The sequence below is a fragment of the Ovis canadensis genome, chromosome 13 (assembly GCF_042477335.2).
Source record: "Ovis canadensis isolate MfBH-ARS-UI-01 breed Bighorn chromosome 13, ARS-UI_OviCan_v2, whole genome shotgun sequence".
Classification (NCBI taxonomy): domain Eukaryota; kingdom Metazoa; phylum Chordata; class Mammalia; order Artiodactyla; family Bovidae; genus Ovis; species Ovis canadensis.
Genome location: NC_091257.1, coordinates 47117196 through 47139777, shown reverse-complemented (window position 1 = coordinate 47139777; position 22582 = coordinate 47117196). Strand labels below are relative to the sequence as shown.

General features: G+C 41.2%; 1 protein-coding gene across 2 annotated transcripts in view; it reads right to left on the bottom strand.

The window, feature by feature from the left end:
* The window catches only part of SLC39A12 (solute carrier family 39 member 12), an 80831-nt gene extending 76613 nt beyond the window's left edge, over positions 1 to 4218 (bottom strand). For both annotated transcript variants that reach the window (XM_069548859.1, XM_069548857.1), the window contains exon 1: positions 3911 to 4218. In XM_069548859.1, the coding sequence (XP_069404960.1) occupies positions 3911 to 4171 (261 nt within the window). In that variant the 5' untranslated portion in view covers positions 4172 to 4218. The remainder of the gene's footprint in view (positions 1 to 3910) is intronic.
* Between the last annotated feature and the right edge of the window lie 18364 nt (positions 4219 to 22582).

Sequence of the window (22582 nt, the reverse complement as noted above, 5' to 3'; positions counted from 1 at the left end):
TGGTCGTCTTGAACGACCAGAGGTTTGCCTACTCCCTGCTTTAGTTTTAGTTTTTTTAAGGCCAGCTGAAATGAAACTTAATGGTGTATCAAAGGGCCATGGGCTGAAAACTTTGTGCCCTGATATTTGAATCTTAGACAAATTACCTTAATACAGAAGGCTGTGGCTTGAGGAAAGAACACTGCAGGGAGAATGAGAAGAGCTAACATAAGAAAATGTGGATTCTCTTCTGGGCACGGATGTGACAGAAGGCCTCTAGAGGTTGGTGGGGGGACTGGAATTTTCAGCTCATCACCACTAGATTTGTTTTTGTTGTTACAGTTTTCAGAAGTGCTTTGGTTGTGGTTTGAGAGAAGATGTTTAGTAAAAGTCTGCAAATAGTGGCACCCCATGGGCACTGGATCTGTCCCAGGCTCTGACTCCAGTGAAGTGATTCTTTGTTAAAAAAAGAATGGACTCACTCAGAAATAATCCACTGATTTCCTTCTAATCTTGTCAGGTGGAGGCATAAGGTTTAAGCGGGGGGAACCCCCCACAGATTCTAGGAATTAGTTTTTCAACTTTATAAGGAAATAAACTTTGGTAAAAAGACTACTCAAAATGTGAGAAGGATTTTCTACTCGGTTAAATGGACTACTCAGATATTTGTTAGAAATTTTCTGTGACACCCTGGAGCCAAATCAAATTGCCTTCTCCCAGCTGCTTAATTCAGCTTTTTGTGTATTGCCTGTGTATTTCAGGCTCCAGCCTCAATGACAAAGAGCTGTATGAAATATTTTTTTTACGCTAATGAAGCAATTGTCAGAACCTGCAGGATTTCAAACCAAGAGACATTGAGAATTTGATTTGGAATTATGGGTAAATCTGCTGCCTTCTTTAAGTTCTTAGATTTTTATAAGGTCTGCTTAGAAGGGAGGTGGGGGTTGCTAACAGTTGACTGTAAAACATAAGAGGGAAATTATATTTCTTCCTTTACCTTTCAAAGAAAGATCTGGGATGATGTCAGCTGGTGGTGGGCACTAGGTTTTTGTGGGTCTGTACTAGATTTAGGGGCATTTCTGAGTGACAGAAAGAAAAGTCTTAACTGAGAAGAGTTCACATAAACTTGCTCCATAAACAAGATAAAGTGTAATGCTTTCCACACTTTACCCCATGGTAGTTCTGAGAAATCAGGGACAGGGAGGGAATTAAATGCAGGAGCTTAAAGCATCAATTCTCTTTGAATGTGTCTGAGAATCACCTGGAGATCTTGCTTAAAAACCCCAAACCTCTGGGACAGCTGCAGTGAGGCTGAGGGGCAGGCAGGAAGGGTATGCTGAGGAAAAGTTTGATTTTTCCAGTCTGATGGTCCTTCACAAACGCTGCTTCAATAGCCCGAAATGGGGTTGGTACTGGACCTTTCTGTGAATACGTGTGGGAGAAGAGAGTCTAAGTGCCTAAATACATTCACAGATGGACATGTGATCTCACCAGCAGCCCCTGGGGGAGGGAATCAGCACCTCGGTGACTTAACAGCTAGAAGGTACCAGAACAAGGGGTATGCTCCTAATGTTGACTTTAAACCAGATTCTTTTCCCTTTACCATGCCTGAAACCCAAGCAGGGTCACGGTTCTCATCATTACTTAAGTGCAATCCATTCTTTTGGAGTTACTTAATCCCTCATTAAATGTATTAAGACCCTCTTCTCACTCTTCTCATTAAAAGAAAAAAAAGCCACAATCAGGCAAGAGTGTCTATTTTTCAAAGACAGCAGCTTGAATGGATTTATTTTAAAACACAGTACTCTCAAAAACTTCAGTTTTTTTTAAAAAATTCAGTTTTTACCAAGATCTGAAATAAAATGGAACTGATTTCCTCCCCACACATTCAAGATACACTCTGATCTCTTTTTTTAGACATTTAAGGACATGATCTCATCCCCTTGCCCTCTCCTTCTGATAGGCACCCTCTCAATGGATAAACTCCCTAAAAAGATTAAAAAAAAAATTCAATAACAAGATGAAGATTTGTGATTTGCACAGAATGTGGATATTTGCTAAATCAGGGAGTTTGTTTTTTTTATGTGTGTGAATGAACACAGATTTCATGGACTCCTTGCTTAGATCATGGGTGTTTGGGTAAACTAGATCCTTCTGAGGAGGTGAAGCAGAGATTTGCCTCTTTTCTTCCCCCAACTTTAGTCTCTTAGAAAAAGAAATAGCAGCAGCAGGAGAGGAAAGGTGTTACAGTGTTTCACTTCCTAGGAATAAGAATTAATTCAAACAGAAGCTAAATTGGCCAAACACGTGTTAATATCACAGAAAACAAAACAAAACAAAAATGTACAAAACAACCTATTCCACCCCCCTCCAAAAATGGAGAACAGTCTTGCCTGTTTACATCCTCCCCTTACCCTGCTAAACTAATACTCGACCAGCCTTAATAAGGCACTTCATGTTGTTAGAGGAGAACATTTCTCTGAAGCAAATTCTCAGAGGACATTAATAAGATATGACTCCTAGTTATTTCCGGTGGGAAGTCTTCTGTTGCTATATATATAAATTAATGTCATCACAGATGAGCTGCCTCTCACAACACATGTTTTCTCTGGGAACCCTTGGGAGTTTTACTAATTATTGAATTATTTATTGTTTGCACAGAGCAGAGAAAAATTCTGTTAGCCAGACCCTTCTGTCATGAAACACAAAAAACAAAACACTTGGCCAGGAAATGTTTCCCTCAGAACTAAGTGTGATTGAGAAAATCTGCCAAAACTTATTCTGGGGGGAAATGATTTTGCTTCTCTTGTTTAGTCATGTCTTCATTTATTTACTTACTTATTTGTGAGGTCATTCTGAAAAAAATCTAATCAGTCAGGAAAAGGATGCTGCGAATGCTTTGGTCTGCTTTTTGCAGTCTTTTTTTAAAAAAATGTTTTATTTATTTGGCTGTGCTGGGTCTATAGTTGTGGCATGCAGGATCTTTAGTTGCAGCAAAGAGTTGAGGCATGTGGGATCTAGTTCCCTGACCAGGGGTCAAACCCAGGCCCCCTGCATTGGGAACTCGGATTCTTAGCTACTGGACCACCAGAGAAATCCCTGCGGTCATTTTTAAAACAGGCTCTTACTGCTGGGGATGTTCTTGTCAAACTCCCTTTCTCCCAATGGAGGCATTCTGATTTTACATTAAATGTTGATTTTTACATTAATTCTGATTTTACATTAATGTGCCTTGCAGAGATTGTTTTTAAACATTCCTGGGCAAGTGAAATATTGATGTTTGGAGAAGAAAATTGCAACCTGGGTATTTTGTGAAGCCTGGCCAGGTGATGCTGATGGATAGCCAGGGTTTGAGAGTCACTTAATAGACTAGGAAATGGCTGGAAAATGGGCCTCTGTGACCCTGGATCTCATTTCAGCCCCGCTGATAGCACTTCCCTTCCCCAGCTCAGATTCCCATTTTTAAGAAGACAATCATCCAATTCATTAAATCCCCATGATACAAAATCTTAAAACACACCTACTGATATTGAGGAGAAAGTACTTAAAAATGCAATGTTAGGCAAATAGTGGATGGATTTACCTCAGAAAACAAGCAGCATCTATATAACCAATCACATTCAAGGTCACTGCAATAAAAAGGATTAAGTCAGAAAGAAGAGGGAACTATACTTCTAAGCCTGCAGAAGGGTTGTAGCAAGGCTTATAGAAGGCTTATTATCATTTTAATATAAACAAGCTCTCCATGTCTTTAAATGCCATATGCAGAATACTGTATGATCTGATATATGGGAGTTATTATACCGTAATGCATTGGTCACTCAGATATTGGAAGGTTTGCGTCTGATTTTGCTTTCTTGAAATAAGTGACTGGGAAATGCATGGCTCTTGTGAACACGCTCAGTCCCTGATCCCATTCTATCACACTAACCAGATTGCAGTCTCCTTGCCTTCCGTCTGTCCTCCGTGGGCACCCAGTTTTCTCCAGCAATGTTCTGATGAGGCTTCTTGAGTGGTTCAGGGGACGGGGATCATCAGCAGAGAGAACCCGTAGAACTTCTGTCAGCCGCCCTGGACTCCAAGTACTGCTGCTGTCCGGAGTAGAGGGTTTTTCCGTCTCAGTAGAGGGATCAAGGCTGAGTAGAAGGAACAAGGGCACCCAGGATACAGAAGGCTTTGTCCAGAAGCACATTTCCACTCTTCCTCTACCCCGAGTCTGCTTTGATGGAGGAGGATGGGTTGGTGTTCACGGTGTCAACTTGTAGCTGGAGGAATGTCAGTGGAAAGGGGGAAAATGAAGGCTTTAATTATTGTGCTTGCAAGAGGTTTGAAAAGATTCATTAACTGGGTGGCTAAGCAGATTGGCAATGACAAGCTGTTTCTAAACAACAGGGGATCTGTAGATTGTTCCTAACCCCCACTGGCAGGAAACTATGGTGGGTTTAGACTTTCAACCCGTTCAACAGCCAAGAAGTGAGTTATATTGCTTCTCTGGGAACTACACAGAGAGTCAAAAGATAGGAAGAATACACTTCACTGTCTGTCCTAACGGTGCTACAAGTCATAAAACCCAGATGTATGAAAAGATAACTAGTGGGAAGCTGTGATATAGCACACAGAGCTCAGCTCAGTGCTCTGTGATGATCTAGATGGGTGGATGGGGAAGCGGGCTGAGGGAAGGAGGCTCAAGAGGGAAGGGAATATATCTATACTTACAGCTGATTCACTTTGTTGTAAAGCAGAAACTAACACATTGCATAGCAACTATACTTCAATTTTTAAAAAAGAGCAGGAAACACTCTCCATTTTTAAATTGAGGTATCAGTGATTTACAATGCTGTATTAGTTGCAAGTGTACAGGGAAGTGAGTCAGTTATACATATATATTTTTTCAGATCCTTATTTTAGGTTATTATAAGATATTGACTATAGTTTCCTATGCTATATAGTAGGAATTCTTATTGTTTACCTACGGTATGTACAGTAGTATATATATGTTAATCCCAAACTCTTTATTTATCTCTCCACACCTCCAACAGGAAACATCCTCATTTTAACCCATTGATCTATGGGCCTCTTTAGTAAAGTAAGTCAATAAAAGTAAACAGAAAATAAATTGAATACATTACAGATATCACACTGAGTTAGAAGATTTTCAAAAAGGAAAGGACGAAAACAGTAATGTGCAGAACTACTGGTTCGTTTTCAGCTGATTAAAAGTACGAACTATCTTAGAAAAACAAGAGAGTTTCAAGTCCACATGAAGCATGATAAATCCACATATTTGGGGCTTACTACAGAAGTGAAAAGGACGACTTGAGAGCCAATCAGCTTTCTGGAAAAAAAATATTAATCTCTTCAACCGATTGCTTAAGGAATGCAAAATGTTAACAGCATCTCATGGCAGACCTTGGCTCAGAGATGAGCTAAAATGGCTGTGGGGTAGTAACAAAAATACTAGGATTACTTTTATGGTTTAAAAAGAGAGAGCAAGTTTAAGATTCTTATGTTAGCATTTAAAAAATGACAGAGGATGATACAAACATTTCTAAACCCAGTGCTTACCTTCAGAAGAAAGATAAATGATTATTTATCTGGAGCTCTGTGGCCTTTTAAATCTTGGAGGGTATTTCGTGGTTACAAAGTCCTCTGTTTTTAAAATTCCTTGACTGTGCGCTGGGAGCTAGAGAGGATTATTTCAGCCCAGAAAAGTTTTCAGTTGCTATGGAGAGTAACAATGAAGGTGCATAAAAGTGAGAACTTTCTGTCTGGCCAATTTTCAGGAAAATCAAATCGGGGTCGCTAATGAACCCAACTTTTTATATCAATATTTACCAATTGTCTTAGAATTCTGAGAACAACCTTAGAATTTCTTACAGCCACTTGCCCTTTAAAGGATAGATCTAGGTCAAACGAGTTCACTTACAGAATGGAAAGGTTTTCATGTTAAATCAAGATTTCTTTTATTTCTCAGATGATTTTGTGATAACTGCTTTATCCACACTCAAACCAAAGATCTGTTAAAAAAAAAAAAAAGACAGGCTCATTAGAACTTTATTTTATAAGGTACAGGATTTTAAACAATTTCAGGCGTTCTTAAGTCCATGTTTCAAAAAAAAAAAAAGCATTTGCTAGAGGAAATTCTTACCTGGGACTCAAGAGGGAAACTTTAATTAGCTGTGTATATTCTGATCTCAGAGTCTGTGTTAGAAGTAATTACATCATGCCCTCCGGTGCTGTGAAACGAGCTCTCACTAACTTATTAGGGAATAAATGACTGAAAGAACAAATGCGGTAAATTTTATAGGCGGTAAGAGAAGTTAAAAACCCAAGATTTCAAAGTGGACATGGAAACAGCACAGAGGCTCCAGAGACACAAAATGAATCTGAAAAACGCAGGAAAAGGAGAGGGATTTTTGAGTTGGGTTCTGAGGTGGTGGTTGGGGAGGGAGACCAAGGCAAAAAACAAAGAAGGTGAGATAATTGTTCTCAAACGTTCATTGGATATGAAGATTGGGAACAAGAGGGAAATGATCCTAGGACAATGCTGGTAAGCCTGTTAGAAATAGGGACGGCCAACGCTTCCAGAAAACGCCCAGCTGCTCTTGACCTACACATCAGGGAACACTCAAGATTTATCTAAACTGTCAGGGGAAGGGCCATGGCCTGTATCTCTCGACATCTGTGGGAAGATATTCCTGAAGTAAGAGTCCAAAACCATGCGTCCAACAGAGGAGTGAGGAGGTGGTCAAGAACTTCCAGCCATGGAGGTGGATGCAGAACAGGAAATGGACTCTGGACCAGAGAGGGCACCTTGGGCAAAGCTCCCCGCAAGCTCCTGCTCCCGACCTACTGCCCACCCAGCAACGGGAACCACCTGAGCATCATTTGTAGGCTCTGCCCCATCTCAGTCTCAGGGACTCGGTGAGCCGGTATCTAAGTAGCCCAAAGTCTACTGAGCGAATTATCCAGTCCTCTTGTCTCCTGCTGCTTTTCAGAACTTCAGCTTTGCCTTATTTCTGGAATTAAGCCCTTGCTTCCTGGTCCACTTCCAATCATCAGATCCCCAGATCGGCCCTTCCAGCCCAAGTCCCTCCGTATAATTTTCCAGGTTAAAGCAGAGCTGCATCTTGACTGGCTATGAAGTGGTCCTGGGGGAGCGCCCCCTGCTGGAACTTTGAGATCTTTCTCCTGATTCCCAGAGGGATATCCAGCCTGAAGTCCTATGTTTCCTAGTCTCAGGTGCCCTGTGGCTAGGGATCCGCGCCTTTTAGAGCCCCAGCAAGTTACCTCCTGCAGGAATTCTCAAACACCCATTACTAGTCTCAGCTGATCCCAGCACCTCAACCAGGCCACCCAGGAGCTAAGTGGCTGTAAACTAAGTGAACTTTTCCCTCAGGTTACAGTCTGTATCATTTGCCTGGAGGCTTGCTCTCCCCTCAGAATCATACATAAGTCAGCCACCGACCAGATTTCTTTTCCTGCCTCAGAGTGAGACAGCCATTAGGAGGGGCAAGGAGAAGCCTTGGAGGAAGGTGGAAGGCAGGCAGATCCCAAGGAAGAAGGAGGAAGCACTTGGCTGAACAGTGAGGTGTTGCTTTCTTCATCTGATCTGGGTTATAGCTCTTAACTCTTCATCCCCAACCTGCCTGCTTCCCCAACAAGCCTGAAATCAACCTTGCTTAAGTATGGTTATATTTGCAATCCAAACCAGCCTCTGGGGATAATGAGTTTCAGGTGTAAATTAACCCCCTTTATGTACAAAGAAGGAGTTCATTGACTCCTAGTTGACATTTACAAGGATTTACAAGGGTTTACTAATTTGGAAATAGTTTCATCTGTTGCAGTATTTCCTGATAAGTTGTTGTTTAGTCACTAAGTCCTGTCCAACTCTTTTGCAGTCCCATGGATTGTTACCTATGGAGCTCCTCTGTATTCCTTTTCCTAGGAAAAGGAAAAGGAGTATGTCAAAGCTGTATATTGTCACCATGCTTATTTAACTTATATGCAGAGTACATCATGAGAAATGCTGGGCTGGATAAAGCACAAGCTGGAATCAAGATTGTTTGGAGAAATATCAATAACCTCAGATATGCAGATGACACCACCCTTATGGCAGAAAGTGAAGAACTAAAGAGCCTCTGATGAAAGTGAAAGAGGAGAGTGAAAAAGTTGGCTTAAAACTCAACATCCAGGAAAACTAAGATCATGGCACCTGGTCCCATCACTTCATGGCAAATAGATGGAGAAACAGTGGAAACAGTGGCAGACTTTATTTCTGGGGGCTCCAAAATCACTGCAGATAGTGACTGCAGCCATGAAATTAAAAGATACTTACTCCTTGGAAGAAAAGTTATGACCAACCTAGGCAGCATATTACAAAGCAAAGCTATTACTTTGCCAACAAAGGTCAGTCTAGTCAAGGCTATGGTTTTTCCAGTAGTCATTTATGGATGTGAAAGTTGGACTATAAAGAAAGCTGAGCACCCAAGAATTGATGCTTTTGAATTGTGGTGTTGAAGAAGACTCTTGAGAGTCCCTTGGACTCAAGGAGATTCAACCAGTCCATCCTAAAGGAAATCAGTCCTGAATGTTTATTATAAGTACTGATGTTGAAGCTGAAACTCCAATACTTTGGCTATCTAATGTGAAGAGCTGACTTATTTGAAAAGACCCTGATACTGGGAAAGATTAAAGGTGGGAAGAGAAGGGGGCGATAGAGGATCAGATGGTTGGATGGCATCACTGACTCAATGGGCATGAGTTTGAGTAAACTCTGAGAGTTGGTGATGGACAGGGAGGCCTGGTGTGCTGCAGTCCATGGGGTCACAAAGAGTCAGACACAACTGAGCGACTGAACTGAACTGAACTGAGGCTCCTCTGTCCATGGGATTTCCCAGTCAGGAATACTAGAGTATATTTCCATTTCCTTCTCCAGGAAATTTTCCTGACCCAGGATCAAACCTGCATCTCCTGCTTAGCAGGCAGATTCTTTACCACTGAGCCACTAGGGAAGTCAGTCTCCTGATATACAGGGACTTTTTTTTGTGCTGACGCAGGAAGATGTAATAGGAGGTAGAAGGGAAGCTAGAAGACATTAATCTGTCCTACCTTCAGCTCCAATTCTTTGCCATCCTGTGTGATCTGAGTTTCAAACTTCTATCTCATATCAGTATTGGAGAAGGCAATGGCAATCCACTCCAGTACTCTTGCCTGGAGAATCCCATGGATGGAGGAGCCTGGTAGGCTACAGTCCTTGGGGTGCTAAGAGTCAGACACGACTGAGCAACTTCACTTTCACTTTTCACTTTCATGCATTGGAGAAGGAAATGGCAACCCACTCCAGTGTTCTTGCCTGGAGAATCCCAGGGATGGAGAAGCCTGGTGGGCTGCCGTCTATGGGGTCGCACAGAGTCGGACACCACTGGAGCGACTTAGCAGCAGCAGCATATCAATATAATGCCTTGACCTGGAAAGAATTTAAAGGGGCCCACCAGGTAACATGAAATGCAAGATGGCAGCCACTTCAGAAGAGGCTGAATAAAGTGTAGAGCCATCTTGTGTCGTTCAGGGTGGCCATGCACAGCTTTGCAGGTTGTGTACGGTAGAACCCTAGGGATCGTCATTCACTTCCATAATCATCACAGATTTATAGATTCATTATATGAATATTCCAGCAGATGTCCTGAAGAAAGGAGACTCTGAGCTCGTGGTAGGACTGCTTGTGTCCCTCTTCCTCAGCTTCCACTTCACTCTGTGTGGGGCCATCTCTGGCAATGAGATGAGGTCCTAAGACTCAGCTACTTCTGGGCCTTGCTTTTCCCCCTGTCCTCCTATTATGCTGTCTTCTTCCCTCTTTTCCAAGACTCTAACCTCCCTAAGTCATAACTAAATAAAGTTTATTAACATTTTTGAATTGTCTTTAATGCCTAGGCACTGGGCTAAGTAACCTCACGTGTATTTTCTCATGTGATTTCAACGGAACGTAATTAACTTCATTTTTTTAACATTTATTTTTGGCTGCACTGGGTCATCATTGCTTTGTGAGGGCCTTCTCTAGTTGTGGTTTTCGGGCTTCTTGTTGTGATACCCTTCTCTTGTTGCAGAGCGTGGGCTCTAGGGTGCATAGGGTTAGTTGCCCCGTGGCATGTGGGATTGTACTGGATCAGGGGTCAAAACTGTGTTCCCTGTATTGGCAGACAGGTTCTTAACCACTGGACCACCAGGAAGTCCTGAACCTAATGAACTTCTTCTTACTGTACATTTCTAAAATCCCCAGGTCACACAGCTAGTAGATGACACCAGAAATCCAGGCCTGTATACATCAAACTTGGTGCTTATACCAGCAAGCAACTGTCTGTTGCAATGTGATTCCATTTTTATTCGTTAAGTCTAGGTTTCTTTTTACAATGAATCATGGGCTACACAAAGGAATCAGGCAAAAGTTCATCATAAATAAAACAATCTTTTCCTGGATAGGTCATTATATAGTATTGGGTAGAGTTTTTAAAAAAAATTTTTAATAAAAAAATTAAAAATTCATGTGATACAGATAGGTATTTTTTAAAAAAGAAAAAAATAACAGTGATGTGCTGCATTTTGATTTTTGAATTCTCCTCAAAACTCCTTTAGCACAAAAGTTCTCAGGGAAAAAAGTTTCTTCAAGTAAAAAAGTAAAACTTTAAAACAAATAGAACTTCAAGCTCTCCTTTTCTGTAATACATGATAGTTCTACCCATTAGGCATTTGAAACAAACACTACTCCTTCTTCAACTGTTTTCTCAGAGGAAAATCTGAATGTTCAATTAAGAGACAGCATCTACAGGGTAGATACTAGAGTCTTATCCATCTCCTGATTCTGTGACATCACTGTATCTCCAACAGTTAGGAAATGTCACCTGTTTTAAATGTTGACATTTAGGTGATCTTTGATTTGGAAACTAATAGTAAACATGATTTTTTTAAAAAAGACATGTTTTATGTGCAACTTTCAAACAGTATTTTCTTTTCCTTATGAAAACCATGTATAACTACTAATAAAAAAAGATATCCAAGAGCATTAAAAAAAAAGAAGGTTGTGTCTCTACCCAAGATAACAAATGGATTATGTTATATGCATAGTTTTGAAACTGTTTTTACTGTTATATTGTGTCAGACCTGCTAAAAATGGCTTTATTAGTCATTTCAAAAATTCACCTTTTGGAATATTATTCCACCATGAAAAGGAAAGAAATTGGGTCATTTGTAGTAATGTAACTGAAACTAAAGTCTTACAGAGTGAAGTTAAAAAGAGAAAAACAAATATCACATATTAACACATATATGAGGATTCCCTGGTGGCTCAGTAGTAAAGAATCCACCTGCCAATTCAAGAGTAACAGGTTTAATCCCTCTGTTGGGAAGATCCCCTGGAGAAGGAATGGTGACCCTCTCCAGTATTCTTGCCTGGGAAATCCGATGGTCTGAGAAGCCTAGCAGGCTATGGTCCATGACATCATAAAGAATCAGGCATGACTTAGAGACTAAACAACCACACATATGTATGGAACCTAGAAAAATGGTACTGATGAATCTATTTTCAGAGCAGGAGTAGAGATGCAGACATAGAGAATGAGGATATGGACGCAGAGGTGAGAAGGCGAGGGTGGGACGAACTGAGAGAATAGCATTGACGTACCTACACTCCCGTGTGTAAGACAGCTAGCAGGAAGAGCTCGGCTCGGTGCTCTGTGATGGCCTAGAGCCGTGGGGTGGGAGGAGGGGGGTTGAGGGTCAAGAAGGAGGGGATATATGTATGCATATAGCTGATTCATGTTGTTGTACAGCAGAAAGTAACACATTATAAAGCAATTAAGCTCCAATGAAAATATAAAATAAATAATATGATCCCCAAAAGTTTACCTTTCACTTTGGCTTTGATGATCCTCATTATAGCCAGCTTTTCACATCATTCATTTCCACTCTTTTTATTTCCTTCCTCCTTTTGTCCCATCTTTCCATGGTTCTGTCTTTGGGAATGAAGCTTTGAGTGGCAGATGTTGCTAGATGTCTATCTGTTAACCATTCTTCCTGCCTTCATTTCTTCAGGGCAGCAAAGTGCTCAACTAAAAACCCTTGCTTCTCCGGACTCTTTAAAAGACAGGTGACACAGCTCTGAGATGATGTTAAGTGGTAGTCCGCTGGGGGCATCAAAGCGGGTATCCCGCTTGGGACGTAGAAGTGACACAGCTGCGGCCCCGGGGGAGGTAAAAAGCAAAAGAACAAGAGCCTCCCCCTTCCAACTGAAACAGGAAGACAGAAGTGGAGCCTAGGCCTCAGAAGCATCACCCAAACCACCCTAGCAGCCCTGGCTGCCCATTCTTGGACTGTTGGTTGAGTGAAATCCAGAAACCTAACCTCTATCTGTGAACTTCTTTCTGTTCTCTGTTGATTTGCACCAAATGTAAAACACTGCTACCCCTTGAGACAACAATGATATGTCTTGCCATCTTTTTCTGCTTCCTTTAAAAATTTTGTTTGGAATATAGTTGCTTGACAATGTTGTATTAGTTTCTGCTGTACAACAACCTGAATCAGCTATATGTATACATATCTTCCCTCCCTCTTAAGCCTTTCCCCACTACCCCCACCATCTCACCCCTCTAGGTAATCACAAAACCCCATTTTTCTGCTTCTTAAAGCAGTATTTTCAGACATGGAGAAAGCTCATGGAAACAGAGAGTTGGAATGAAGGGGCCTGGTGACCACTTAATTTCCCAGTTACTTCCTGAGTCACTCAGAGTGAGTCACTGTGTAAACAGGTGTATGAGTCATCTATTTCTGTACCACACTGAACCGCAAGCTTGGGCTATGGTTGACATGTTGATTATCCCACAGTTTCTGTGGGTTGGGAGTCCAGGCGTGGCTCACATGGGCCGTCCACTCTAGGGTTTCATCAGGCTACAATCCAGGTGATGACCAAGGCTGAGGTTTCTTTTGAAGATTGGACTGTGGAAGAATCCCCTTTCAAGCCCACGTGGTCCTTGGCGATCTAGTGAATTCTAATCCCAGGTGACATCACATATTGGACTGGTCAGAAGTGAATTACCTACACTCAATAGGAGAGATATACTAACAGTGTGAATACCAGGAGGTGGGGGTATCAAAGGGAGAAGAGTGGAATCACTTTGCTGAATGCCTGAAACTAACACAATATTGTAAATCAACTGTAGTGTCATTTCTTTTTAAAACCTTTTTTGGCCAAATTGCACAACAAGCAAGATCTTAGTTCCCCAACCAGAGATAGAACCCATGCCCCCTGCAGTGAAAGCACAGTGCCCTAACCACTGGACCACCAGAGAATAAATAATATTTATTAGTTTCTATTATTTTAAAAGTTATTATTTATTCCCTACATTTCCATTTAAAAAGGGAGAAGAGTGTGAAATGATGTGGGTGAATATGATGATTAACATTCCAAAGGCTATGGTTTGCTTCCATGTTCTTTTCTGAGGAGGTGAGGCTTCCCTGGGGGCTCAGACAGTAAAGCATCTGCCTGCAATGTGGGAGACCCGGGTTCGATTCCTGGGTCGGGAAGATACCCTGGAGAAGGAAATGGCAATCCACTCCAGCACTCTTGCCTGGAAAATCCCATGGATGGAGGAGCCTGATAGGCTACAGTCCATGGGGTCGCAAAGAGTCAGACACGACTGAGTGACTTCACTCGCTTCACTCACTCTTTTCTGAGGAGGTAAGGAAAATGGAATTTCTGACATCTTTCTTCATCTCCTAATCACTCTCCAACTGGTTTCAAAGTCCTCCTGGAGTTAGCTATGTGTGCTAACTCGCTTCAGTCGTGTCTGAAGGCAAGAATACTGGAGTGGGTTTGATATGTCCTCCTCCAGGGGACCTTCCTGACCCACGGATCGAACCCCAGTCTCATGTCTTCTTCATTGTCAGATGAGTTCTTTACCGCTAGTGCCACCAAAGACATTACCAGTCAAAGGACGTATTTAATATTTGATACTTCTTCAGAATCTTGAGTACTGGTCCAAACCACTGGGAATTGTGTCTTTTCAAAAATTCAACTTCTCATTTGTTTGATTCTAAAATTGAGAAGTTATCCTTTGTAGTTTGAGATTAAAGGATATTCCATTAAAGTATGTAACCATCAAATGTATTTTTTTATCCGCACACTTAAAATATTGCAGTTTCTAGAATATTTTTAGGAAAACAGTAGAATCCTTACTGAACATTTTATTCTCCTTTTAAGATCGAAACTTTGGTATTCATAGTTAAATATGTCCAAAGTATGTGACTTGGGCTGAAATTTGTCTTTTGAATATTGTTTTACCTGATGACTTTAAAAATAATGTGAACTCAAATCTTGCCAAGAAAAAAATGATTCAACATTTATGTTGAATAAACTAATGACATTCAAGAGGATTTTACAAAATAAATTGTTCACTGCTTATTCAATGGATTTCCATTTTGGCATGAAAAGATTTATAATATTTGTGTAATTATTAGGCACATTATATAATTAAAAGTTGTTAAACACTTATGTATAATGCTATTTAGATCATAACTATGTCAAATATATTTGTGGCAAAAGTATTGACTATAAATAAAGTATTAATTGTAGTTCCCCACTGGTGGTAGGAACATAGGTGATTTTTCTTTCCATTTTCAATATTTTCCAAAGTTTCTATAACAAATGTATAATCTTGCACAATAGAGGAAAACTCATTTTTAAAAGAAAGGATTTGACTAAATCAATGACTTTTCTTTTTAAATTATTTGTTTTAGCAGCAAAACTCTTTTTTAAAAAAAATAAATTCTTAGAGGTCACCCAAATATGTAAATCTGAGAAGAGTGATGATTGTGTTTTGGAGGTATTCTTTATTGTTTCTGGATTCCATAATATCCGAGGGTTCTTGAGAACACATTTGAAAACCACTAGACTAGTTTCTAGAATTCCTTAAAGCAGGCTGTGCTGGTAATAGGAGCCAGCAGACCTGTGGAAAGAATACTGGCCCTGAGTAGGACTTCTTATGGGACCTCTGAGCCCTCTTCTCTCCCTTTTAGGATGCATATATCATCTGCCCTCAGGACATTTTAGTACCTGGCACGTATAGGAGCTCAGTCATCACACTGCAGTCATCTATAAGCTCTGTGATGTAATTCCATGTAATTCACTCTACAGTCCTTTCCACTTCAGTTCCTTCTTTTTCTTTTTCCCCTTTAAAAAAGAATATTTACTTTTGGCTGTGCTGGGTCTTCATTGCTGTGCACAGGCTTTCTCTAGTTGTGGTATGTGGGCTTTGTTGCCCCACAGCATGTGGAATCTTCCCAGACCAGGGATCGAACCTGTGTCTCCTGCATGTCAGGCAGATTCTTAACCATTGGATCACCAGAGAAGTCTTCCTTGGCTTCTTCTCCAGGCCACTTTGCTCCCGTTACACTGAATTTCCCCAGGTTCTAGTATTCATGATATTCTCTCAAACTGAAAAGCCCCTTTCTCCTCTCGGCTGCTGAATCTAGTTTGTTTTCCTAAGACCCAGCTCAAATTCCACTTGCTTTGGAAAGCCTTTCACGATTCTCATGTGTGGTAGAATCTCCATAATGTGTGCCTTGTGATTTTTTTTTATCCCACTTGCCCCATGGTATGCTAACTCATGTGTTTATATCTTGTTACGTCTTAGCTGCACTCATCAATGGGGCACGGGTCGTAATCATTTTTGTGTTCCTAGCATTACACACTGTATTTGATAAATAGAGGGGACCCATCAACAGAAAATATTGACCACAAGCAGTAAACAATAATATAGACACTTCACTGCATTGACTTAAGATTATTAGTGCTTGCAAACAAAGAGAGGAATCCACAGTTTTTGAGTCTACTGATAAATGTGGAATCAGAGTATGTCTTTGAATGGATGGAATTCCTACTGTTAGGAACAGGGAAGGACCTGGCAGTGGAAGATGCCAGCACAGGTAAGATGCAGAAGTACGAGAGCGTTCTTGAGTCCTGAAGATGGACAGAAGTCCCACCCTTTGGAAACACACCTCAAGCCAATCCAGCAAGGGATTTTTCCCACAAGATGTCAAAATGTAAATCACTGGGGAATGAGAATCTATTTTTCAGTTAATTTGTTAAACTTATCTGTCCAATACTGAACAAAACTATTACTTTTCCAAATGGTTTAAATAGATTGGTTGATACTGAATCACAAAACTGTTGAAAGTCAGAGTAGCACCCATGTGCATGAGAAATATGACTTTTTATATTCTTATGCTAACTTAAATCTAACTCTGAGCCTCCTTGTCAACTGGCCAGAGAGAAATTCCATCCTGAACTAGATTAAAAGTCCCAGGTCAAACACCAGGGAAACCTAATCAGTGATACCCTCTGACACTGGCTAAGAATCTTCTCATCCTAATTCCTGTGGTCTGCTTTTGTTCAGTGCTTCTCCTGTTTCCATTCTGTGTGGGGGGCTCAGAATCCTTGCTGAGACTGAAGCTCTTCTCTCTCAGTTTAAGGCACTCTGATGTCTGGTCACCCCCAAGAGAGCAAATTCAGGCCCTCAACAGATTGAATAATGATCCCTTCCCACATTAAGGAGGACAACCCGGTTTACTCAGTTTACTGATTCAAATGCTGATCTCATCCAGAAACAGGTTCACAGACACACCCAGAATATGGATTGTGTTGAACCAATTATCTGGGCACCCTGTGGCCCTGTTGAGGCCTAAAAGTAACTATCAGATCAGTTTTATGATTGAAACTCAGCTTCCAGGACTTCCCTGGTGGTCCAGTGGTTAAGACTCTGTCCTTCCAAAGCAGGGGCTCAGTTTCAATCCCTGGTTGAGGAACTAAGATCATACTTGCTGCATGGCATGGTCCAAAATTTTTTTAATTAAAAAAAACAAAACAAAACAAAAGAAACCCAGCTTTCTATTACATTAGAACTTATAGAAACTCAGCTTCTCTTTGGGGCCATGTAGCATTTCCCATGTGAACCTCTTTAGACTGTAGAATTTAACAGAGTAAATCTCAATCTAGTGAGGGCCTGAATAAAACAAAAGGGCAAGGACTTCCCTGGTAGTCCAGTGGTTAAGACTTCACCTTCCAGTGCAGGGAATGTGGGTTCCATCCCTGGTTAGGGGAGCTAAGATCCCATATGATTCAAGGCCAAAACACCAAAACATAAAACAGAAGCAATATTGTAACAGATTCAATAAGTGCTTTAAAAATGATCCTTGTCAAAAAAATATTTTTTTAAAAAAAGGGCAAAGGGAGAATTTGTTCTCTACATAATGATCTTTGAGCTGGGACATTGGGTCTTTGACATCCTGAGGTTTGGCGCTGTGGAATACACTCAGTTGAAGACTGTCCAGAAGAACACAGTGGCTTGGATTCTTTGAGATCAGCTTCAGGAAAAGCTACCTGATACTGTCTGGCTTCCCAAGACATGTATTCCTTGCTCCTCTTGGCCCCCATGGGAACCCCAGAGAATTGAGATTTTCCTGCTTGTCGAGGAAAAGGTGTGGTTAGGAGGAAGAGAAACAAGTGCAGTGATGGAAAACATCTTGAAGATGAGCTCCGGAGAACATGGTGGCTGCACAAGTTCCAGTTGGCTGAGGCCCCTTTGGAGGTTGTGCCAGATTCTCTGTCACTTGGCAGCGGAGTCCTTGTCAGCTGCTCAGGCTGAGGTTCCAAATCGGGTCTGCTTCCTTCAAGCTCTGCAAGTTTGGCTTGGGTGTCTTTGCTGGGTAGGGAGTGGCCCCGTGGATAGTCAAAGTGGTTTTGAACCTAGGACTAGCTGCTCACCCCTCAAAAGCCAAAAAAGAGGCCAGATTGGTGGAAAGGAAAGTTTGCTTTATTTTGGATGCTGGCAACCGGAGAGTGTGGGACAGATGTCTGTCCAAAGGCTGACTGCCCGTGCCCCATTCACAATCAGTGGGCAAGAGTTTTTATAGATGGAGGGGGCTACATGCAGAAACAGCACAGTCAGCTCTGACAGTCATCTTGAAATTGGTCATTGGTGGTCTGCTCAGCATCATCCTGATTGTTTTAAGTACAGTTAATCTTCATTTCCAAGGTTGATCAGTTTCCATTTCCTTGAGGCTAATCCTTGGAACTTCAGCAAATTTGTCATGGCTCGAAGACTGGTCATCATGTAGTCAACCTCTTCCACTTTGTGGGGGTTTCAGTATCTATAACAAAGCTCATGGGATATGGCTCAGAATAGTATATATAGCCCTTGAGAAGGAATTAAATGTCCTTGACTATTCTTAATCACATTATTACTATTTGATCTCCTTTGATCGTTTTCCTTTTTCCTGCATTTCCTCACTTCTCTGATTAAACTTTTAATCTTTGACTGAGGTTTTTCCACAGATGAAAGGCAGGCTGAGGACACTGTGGGGAGAGGGGCAAGGACCTGGGGTCCTGCTCAGTTTCAAAAGAGGGAGTCCCAGTACCTGCTTTGTGATGCATCCACTGTAGGGACTTGAGGTGAGCACAGGTATATCTGGCCAGGCTGTGGTTCATAAGGAGAGGTGGCTCAAAGCACAAGTAGGGGGCTGGTGGGGTGCACAGCATATGGGAACAGACTTCCAACAAAAACAGTTCTTAAGTAATCTGTCTCTAGTTACAGCCTATGGACACACGGCAGCAAAGGCCCAGATAGAAGCTTGGACAAGTCCAGAGAAAATAACATTTTATTATGAGACCAGAGATCAATAACACAAACACATAGACAAACCTGTAGCCCGGTATTTCCTGGAGGGAGTCAAACCTTGCTAGGTGAATGAACTCTCCCATTTGGAGAAGTAGATTCCTAGGCACTGTCAATCCAATACCCTCTTTTCTTCTCCGCTGGAGAATTCAGATCCTCCTCCTGGATCCACACCAGTTCAAGAGTCAGGGCCTGAGTTGGGAAATTAACCCCCAGGGTGGTACATGGCAGTAAGCAGAACACAGTCCAGGACCAGCTGGAATTCATTTGATTGCCTGCCACTGGGCCTGGCATTTGAAAGGTACTTCATCAGTTTCCCTGTAACCTTTTGAGCCAAGTGTTACTCTGATTTCCAGAAAACTGGAGGAAAACAGAGACAGAATCTTCTTTGAAAGATGGATGGCAATTTTTCTTAAAGAAGTTGATCAGGTCTCTCCTGCTCTCTCACATCTCAAGACAGTATAACTGGATTATAGAGTTAAGATGGTCCTGAGTGTGAGAAGTTTCCCATTCACTCCCTTTTAGAAGATGAGCAAACTGACCCAGGGAGACTGATGTTTCCATGAAGTGAGATTCTCTATGTTGATCAACAGTTTTGTTATTACCAACAACACAGAGAAATGGTTCTTTTCACAAAGATCTAGGGATTTGCCCAGGTTCACATAATGTCAGGCCTTCCCCCTCCTGGAATTTATAGTCTAAGACTGGATAAGAGAGGCAAATTGTCAACTCACACATGCTTGTTCATGGTGATGGTGGAAGGGAGTATAAGAATGCTGCAGCCTTGGGAGAATATCTTAATTCATTTGGGCTTCTATAACCAGATACATGGTGGCTTACAAACAACGGAAATTCATTCCTCACAGTTAAGGAGGCTGGGAGGTCCAAGACTGAGCTGCCAGCAGATTCAGTGTCTGGTGACAACCAGCTTCCTAATTAATAGAAGATGGACTTCCCTTTGTGGGGTCTCTTTCATAAGAGCACTAGCTAATCCATTCATAGGGGTTCTGCTTTCATGACCCAATCACCTCCCAGAGACCTTACCTCCAAATACTATCACTTTGGGGGTGAGGTCTCAACCTATATGGATTTGGTGGGGCGGGGCTGGGGGGGAGGTTGCATATATTCAGTCCACAGCAGAGAGTATAAGGGAGTTCAGAAAAGAAGTAAAGAAGTGGATTTTAGCACCAACAATTTCTGATTAATAGAAAGAATTGAAAAACTACAGTTTTCATTAACTTCCATGCTGTTTGGTTATATGACTTTGACCTCAAGGATTATTTGAGATTTATAATAGCTTTGGGGAAAATGATACCTTCACATAAAAATGAGTCCAGAATAGATTGCTCATCAAAATCACAGCCTGAGGGTATCAGAATCCCCTGGGATATTTGTTGAAATGCAGATTCCAGGTTTGGACACACATCTACTTAATCAGAATCACAAGCAGGGGCCCAGAGGACTCTCTATTTTAAATGATCTTTCTGAGAGACTCTTATGCCCGTCAAAGTTTGAGAACCCTTGCCAAAATCCTGAATTAGGAGCAAGCACAGGCAGTCTTGAACTTTCCTGCCCTTGAAGGAAAAAAAAAAAAATTAAGTCAACAGAAAAAAGAACATGGTAGCATCACAGGTTTCTTGAAATTTCACAGAGAACTGTTTGTATGTGAGCTGTAAGCAGACCCACAAGGAGAAGGGTTAACTCAAACCCGCAGAGCTAGTTGAATAAGATCAAGAGTCTTTGCCAAAACCTAACTGTGCAGACCTGCCATGAATAACTTGAACATTTTAAAGGTCCCGCAGCACAGCCAGGATCTCCAGCCAACTCAGAAAGCCTTTCCAATGTCAGTGTCACCTCTTGTTGAAAAAAGTTGCCTGTCAGGGGTCCCTTCTAAATGAAAAACATTATTTACAAAATGTTAAGGAAATTCTAATACCAAAATATGTATTCCTGGTATGTTGTTGAGAGGTTTGGGCAACATTTCCAGTGTATTTCTACATCAGAAAATTCACTAACTGATCTCCCATAATTGTGAGTGACATTACTATACTCATGTTTTCAAGAATTTTGACCTCATAGGGAATCCTGAATAATTAACCTTCATGGAAGTATTATTTAACATCATTTTGTCATCACCAACTTCATGAAATCACCCAGGGAGTTCTTATCTGTTTGTTCTGTTTTGCTAGTCAAGCCAATGCCTTAGTCCCATCCCCAGGTTCTAGTTTCATGGGCCTGGAGTGGGGCTCAGGTGTTTACCATATACAATCAGTGTTGAAACACCCATTTACAGCCAATACAACAGATTTTTCTTAACTTATTTGCAGAATATAAATTCTCAAAAATGTAGGTGACTTATATTCTCAATAATACAAAGGTTTCTAAATTAAGATAGAATTTTCTACTTTTAATTTTGTTATAGAGACAAGCCAATAACTGTTCTATGCATTCCGTAGTTATACAGTCTAAGTCATGAGGTGGGGGTATATCTGAGCCTAATTCTTTTTTTCAGTAGGGGGGAGACTGTTTTTATTTCATTTTATTATTTTCTTGTTGGAGTGTAATTGCTTTACAATGTTGTGCTAGTTTCTGCTGTAGAACAATGTGAATCAGCTACATGTATACATATATCCCCTCTTTCTTGAGCCTCCCTCCAACCACCGCATCCCAGCCCTCCAGGTCATCACAGAGCATGGAGCTGGGCTCCCTGTGCCGTGCAGCAGCTTCCCACTAGCCATCTGCCTAGCACATGGCCGTGTAGATATGTCAGTGCTGCTCTCCCAATGCACCTTTGTCTCTCTGATCCTGATTCTTACTAAGTTTACTACAGTAAATAATGGCCCCAAATTTGAGTGTCTCAGTGAAAAAGAAGTGTTATTTCTGAAGGCCTTCCTAGGTTAAGCCATGTCACGCACACAGCTTTGATTATTTGTGTTTTAAGGCAAAGTAGTAGTTAGGTCGTCTCCTTGGTCAGGTCAAGTGGGTGGAGCCTGACATGGTATCAGGATGCTCTGAATGCAGGTCAGGTGTAGGGAGGACCAAACAGAAGATGACTTCCTGTCAGTATTTGAGGCAATTCCTAACTCCAGCCCCTGCCACATGCATCTCACTTTCCTACTTAATGACAACAAGCTGTGTCTTATCTCAGTGGCTTTGGCCAAGTTCTTCCTATCTCTGGCATCCATTCCCACCTGCCTTCCTTCCTCCTCAAGATTCTATCATCCCTTCAGGCTCTGCCCAGTCTCCACCTATCAGAAGCTGTTCCTGACACTGAGTTGTTCTATAATGAAATAAATAAAGCTTAGCCTTTGGGGCCCCTCACTCACATGGGTCCCTTCTAAACCCCTGGGAGGGACCATGGAAATACTTTTATGTGGTCATGTTTCTTAAATCTGCAGAAATAAGAGATTTTAACCATAAAATATTCAGACTGTCTATTTCAACTAACCCCCTGTCAAACTTTCTCTTGTATTAAGGCCTGTTGGAAAGACCATGAGCATTTTTGAAAACCAGGGTGAATGAACATTGAATGTGGAATACATGTAGTTTGGGTTTAGTGGAATAACATATTTACAAATAATATAATTAGTGATGTTAGTATAAGAATTGCATATCAGTTGGATTCAAAGAAATAGAATCAGTAGAAAATAATAACATAGATAGACTGATGGTAGGTAATTGATAAATGAGAGATAGATGATACATAGATAGCTATACAGATATAGATAATTGATGAATAGATGTATAGATAGACCTTTTAGTTTCACTTGTCTGGAGAACCCTGCAAATACAACGATCAGTAAAATAAAATTGAAAAAAAATGTAGAAGCATGCTATGGGCTGAATTGTGCCCTCCTCTCCAATTCATATGTTGAAGCCCT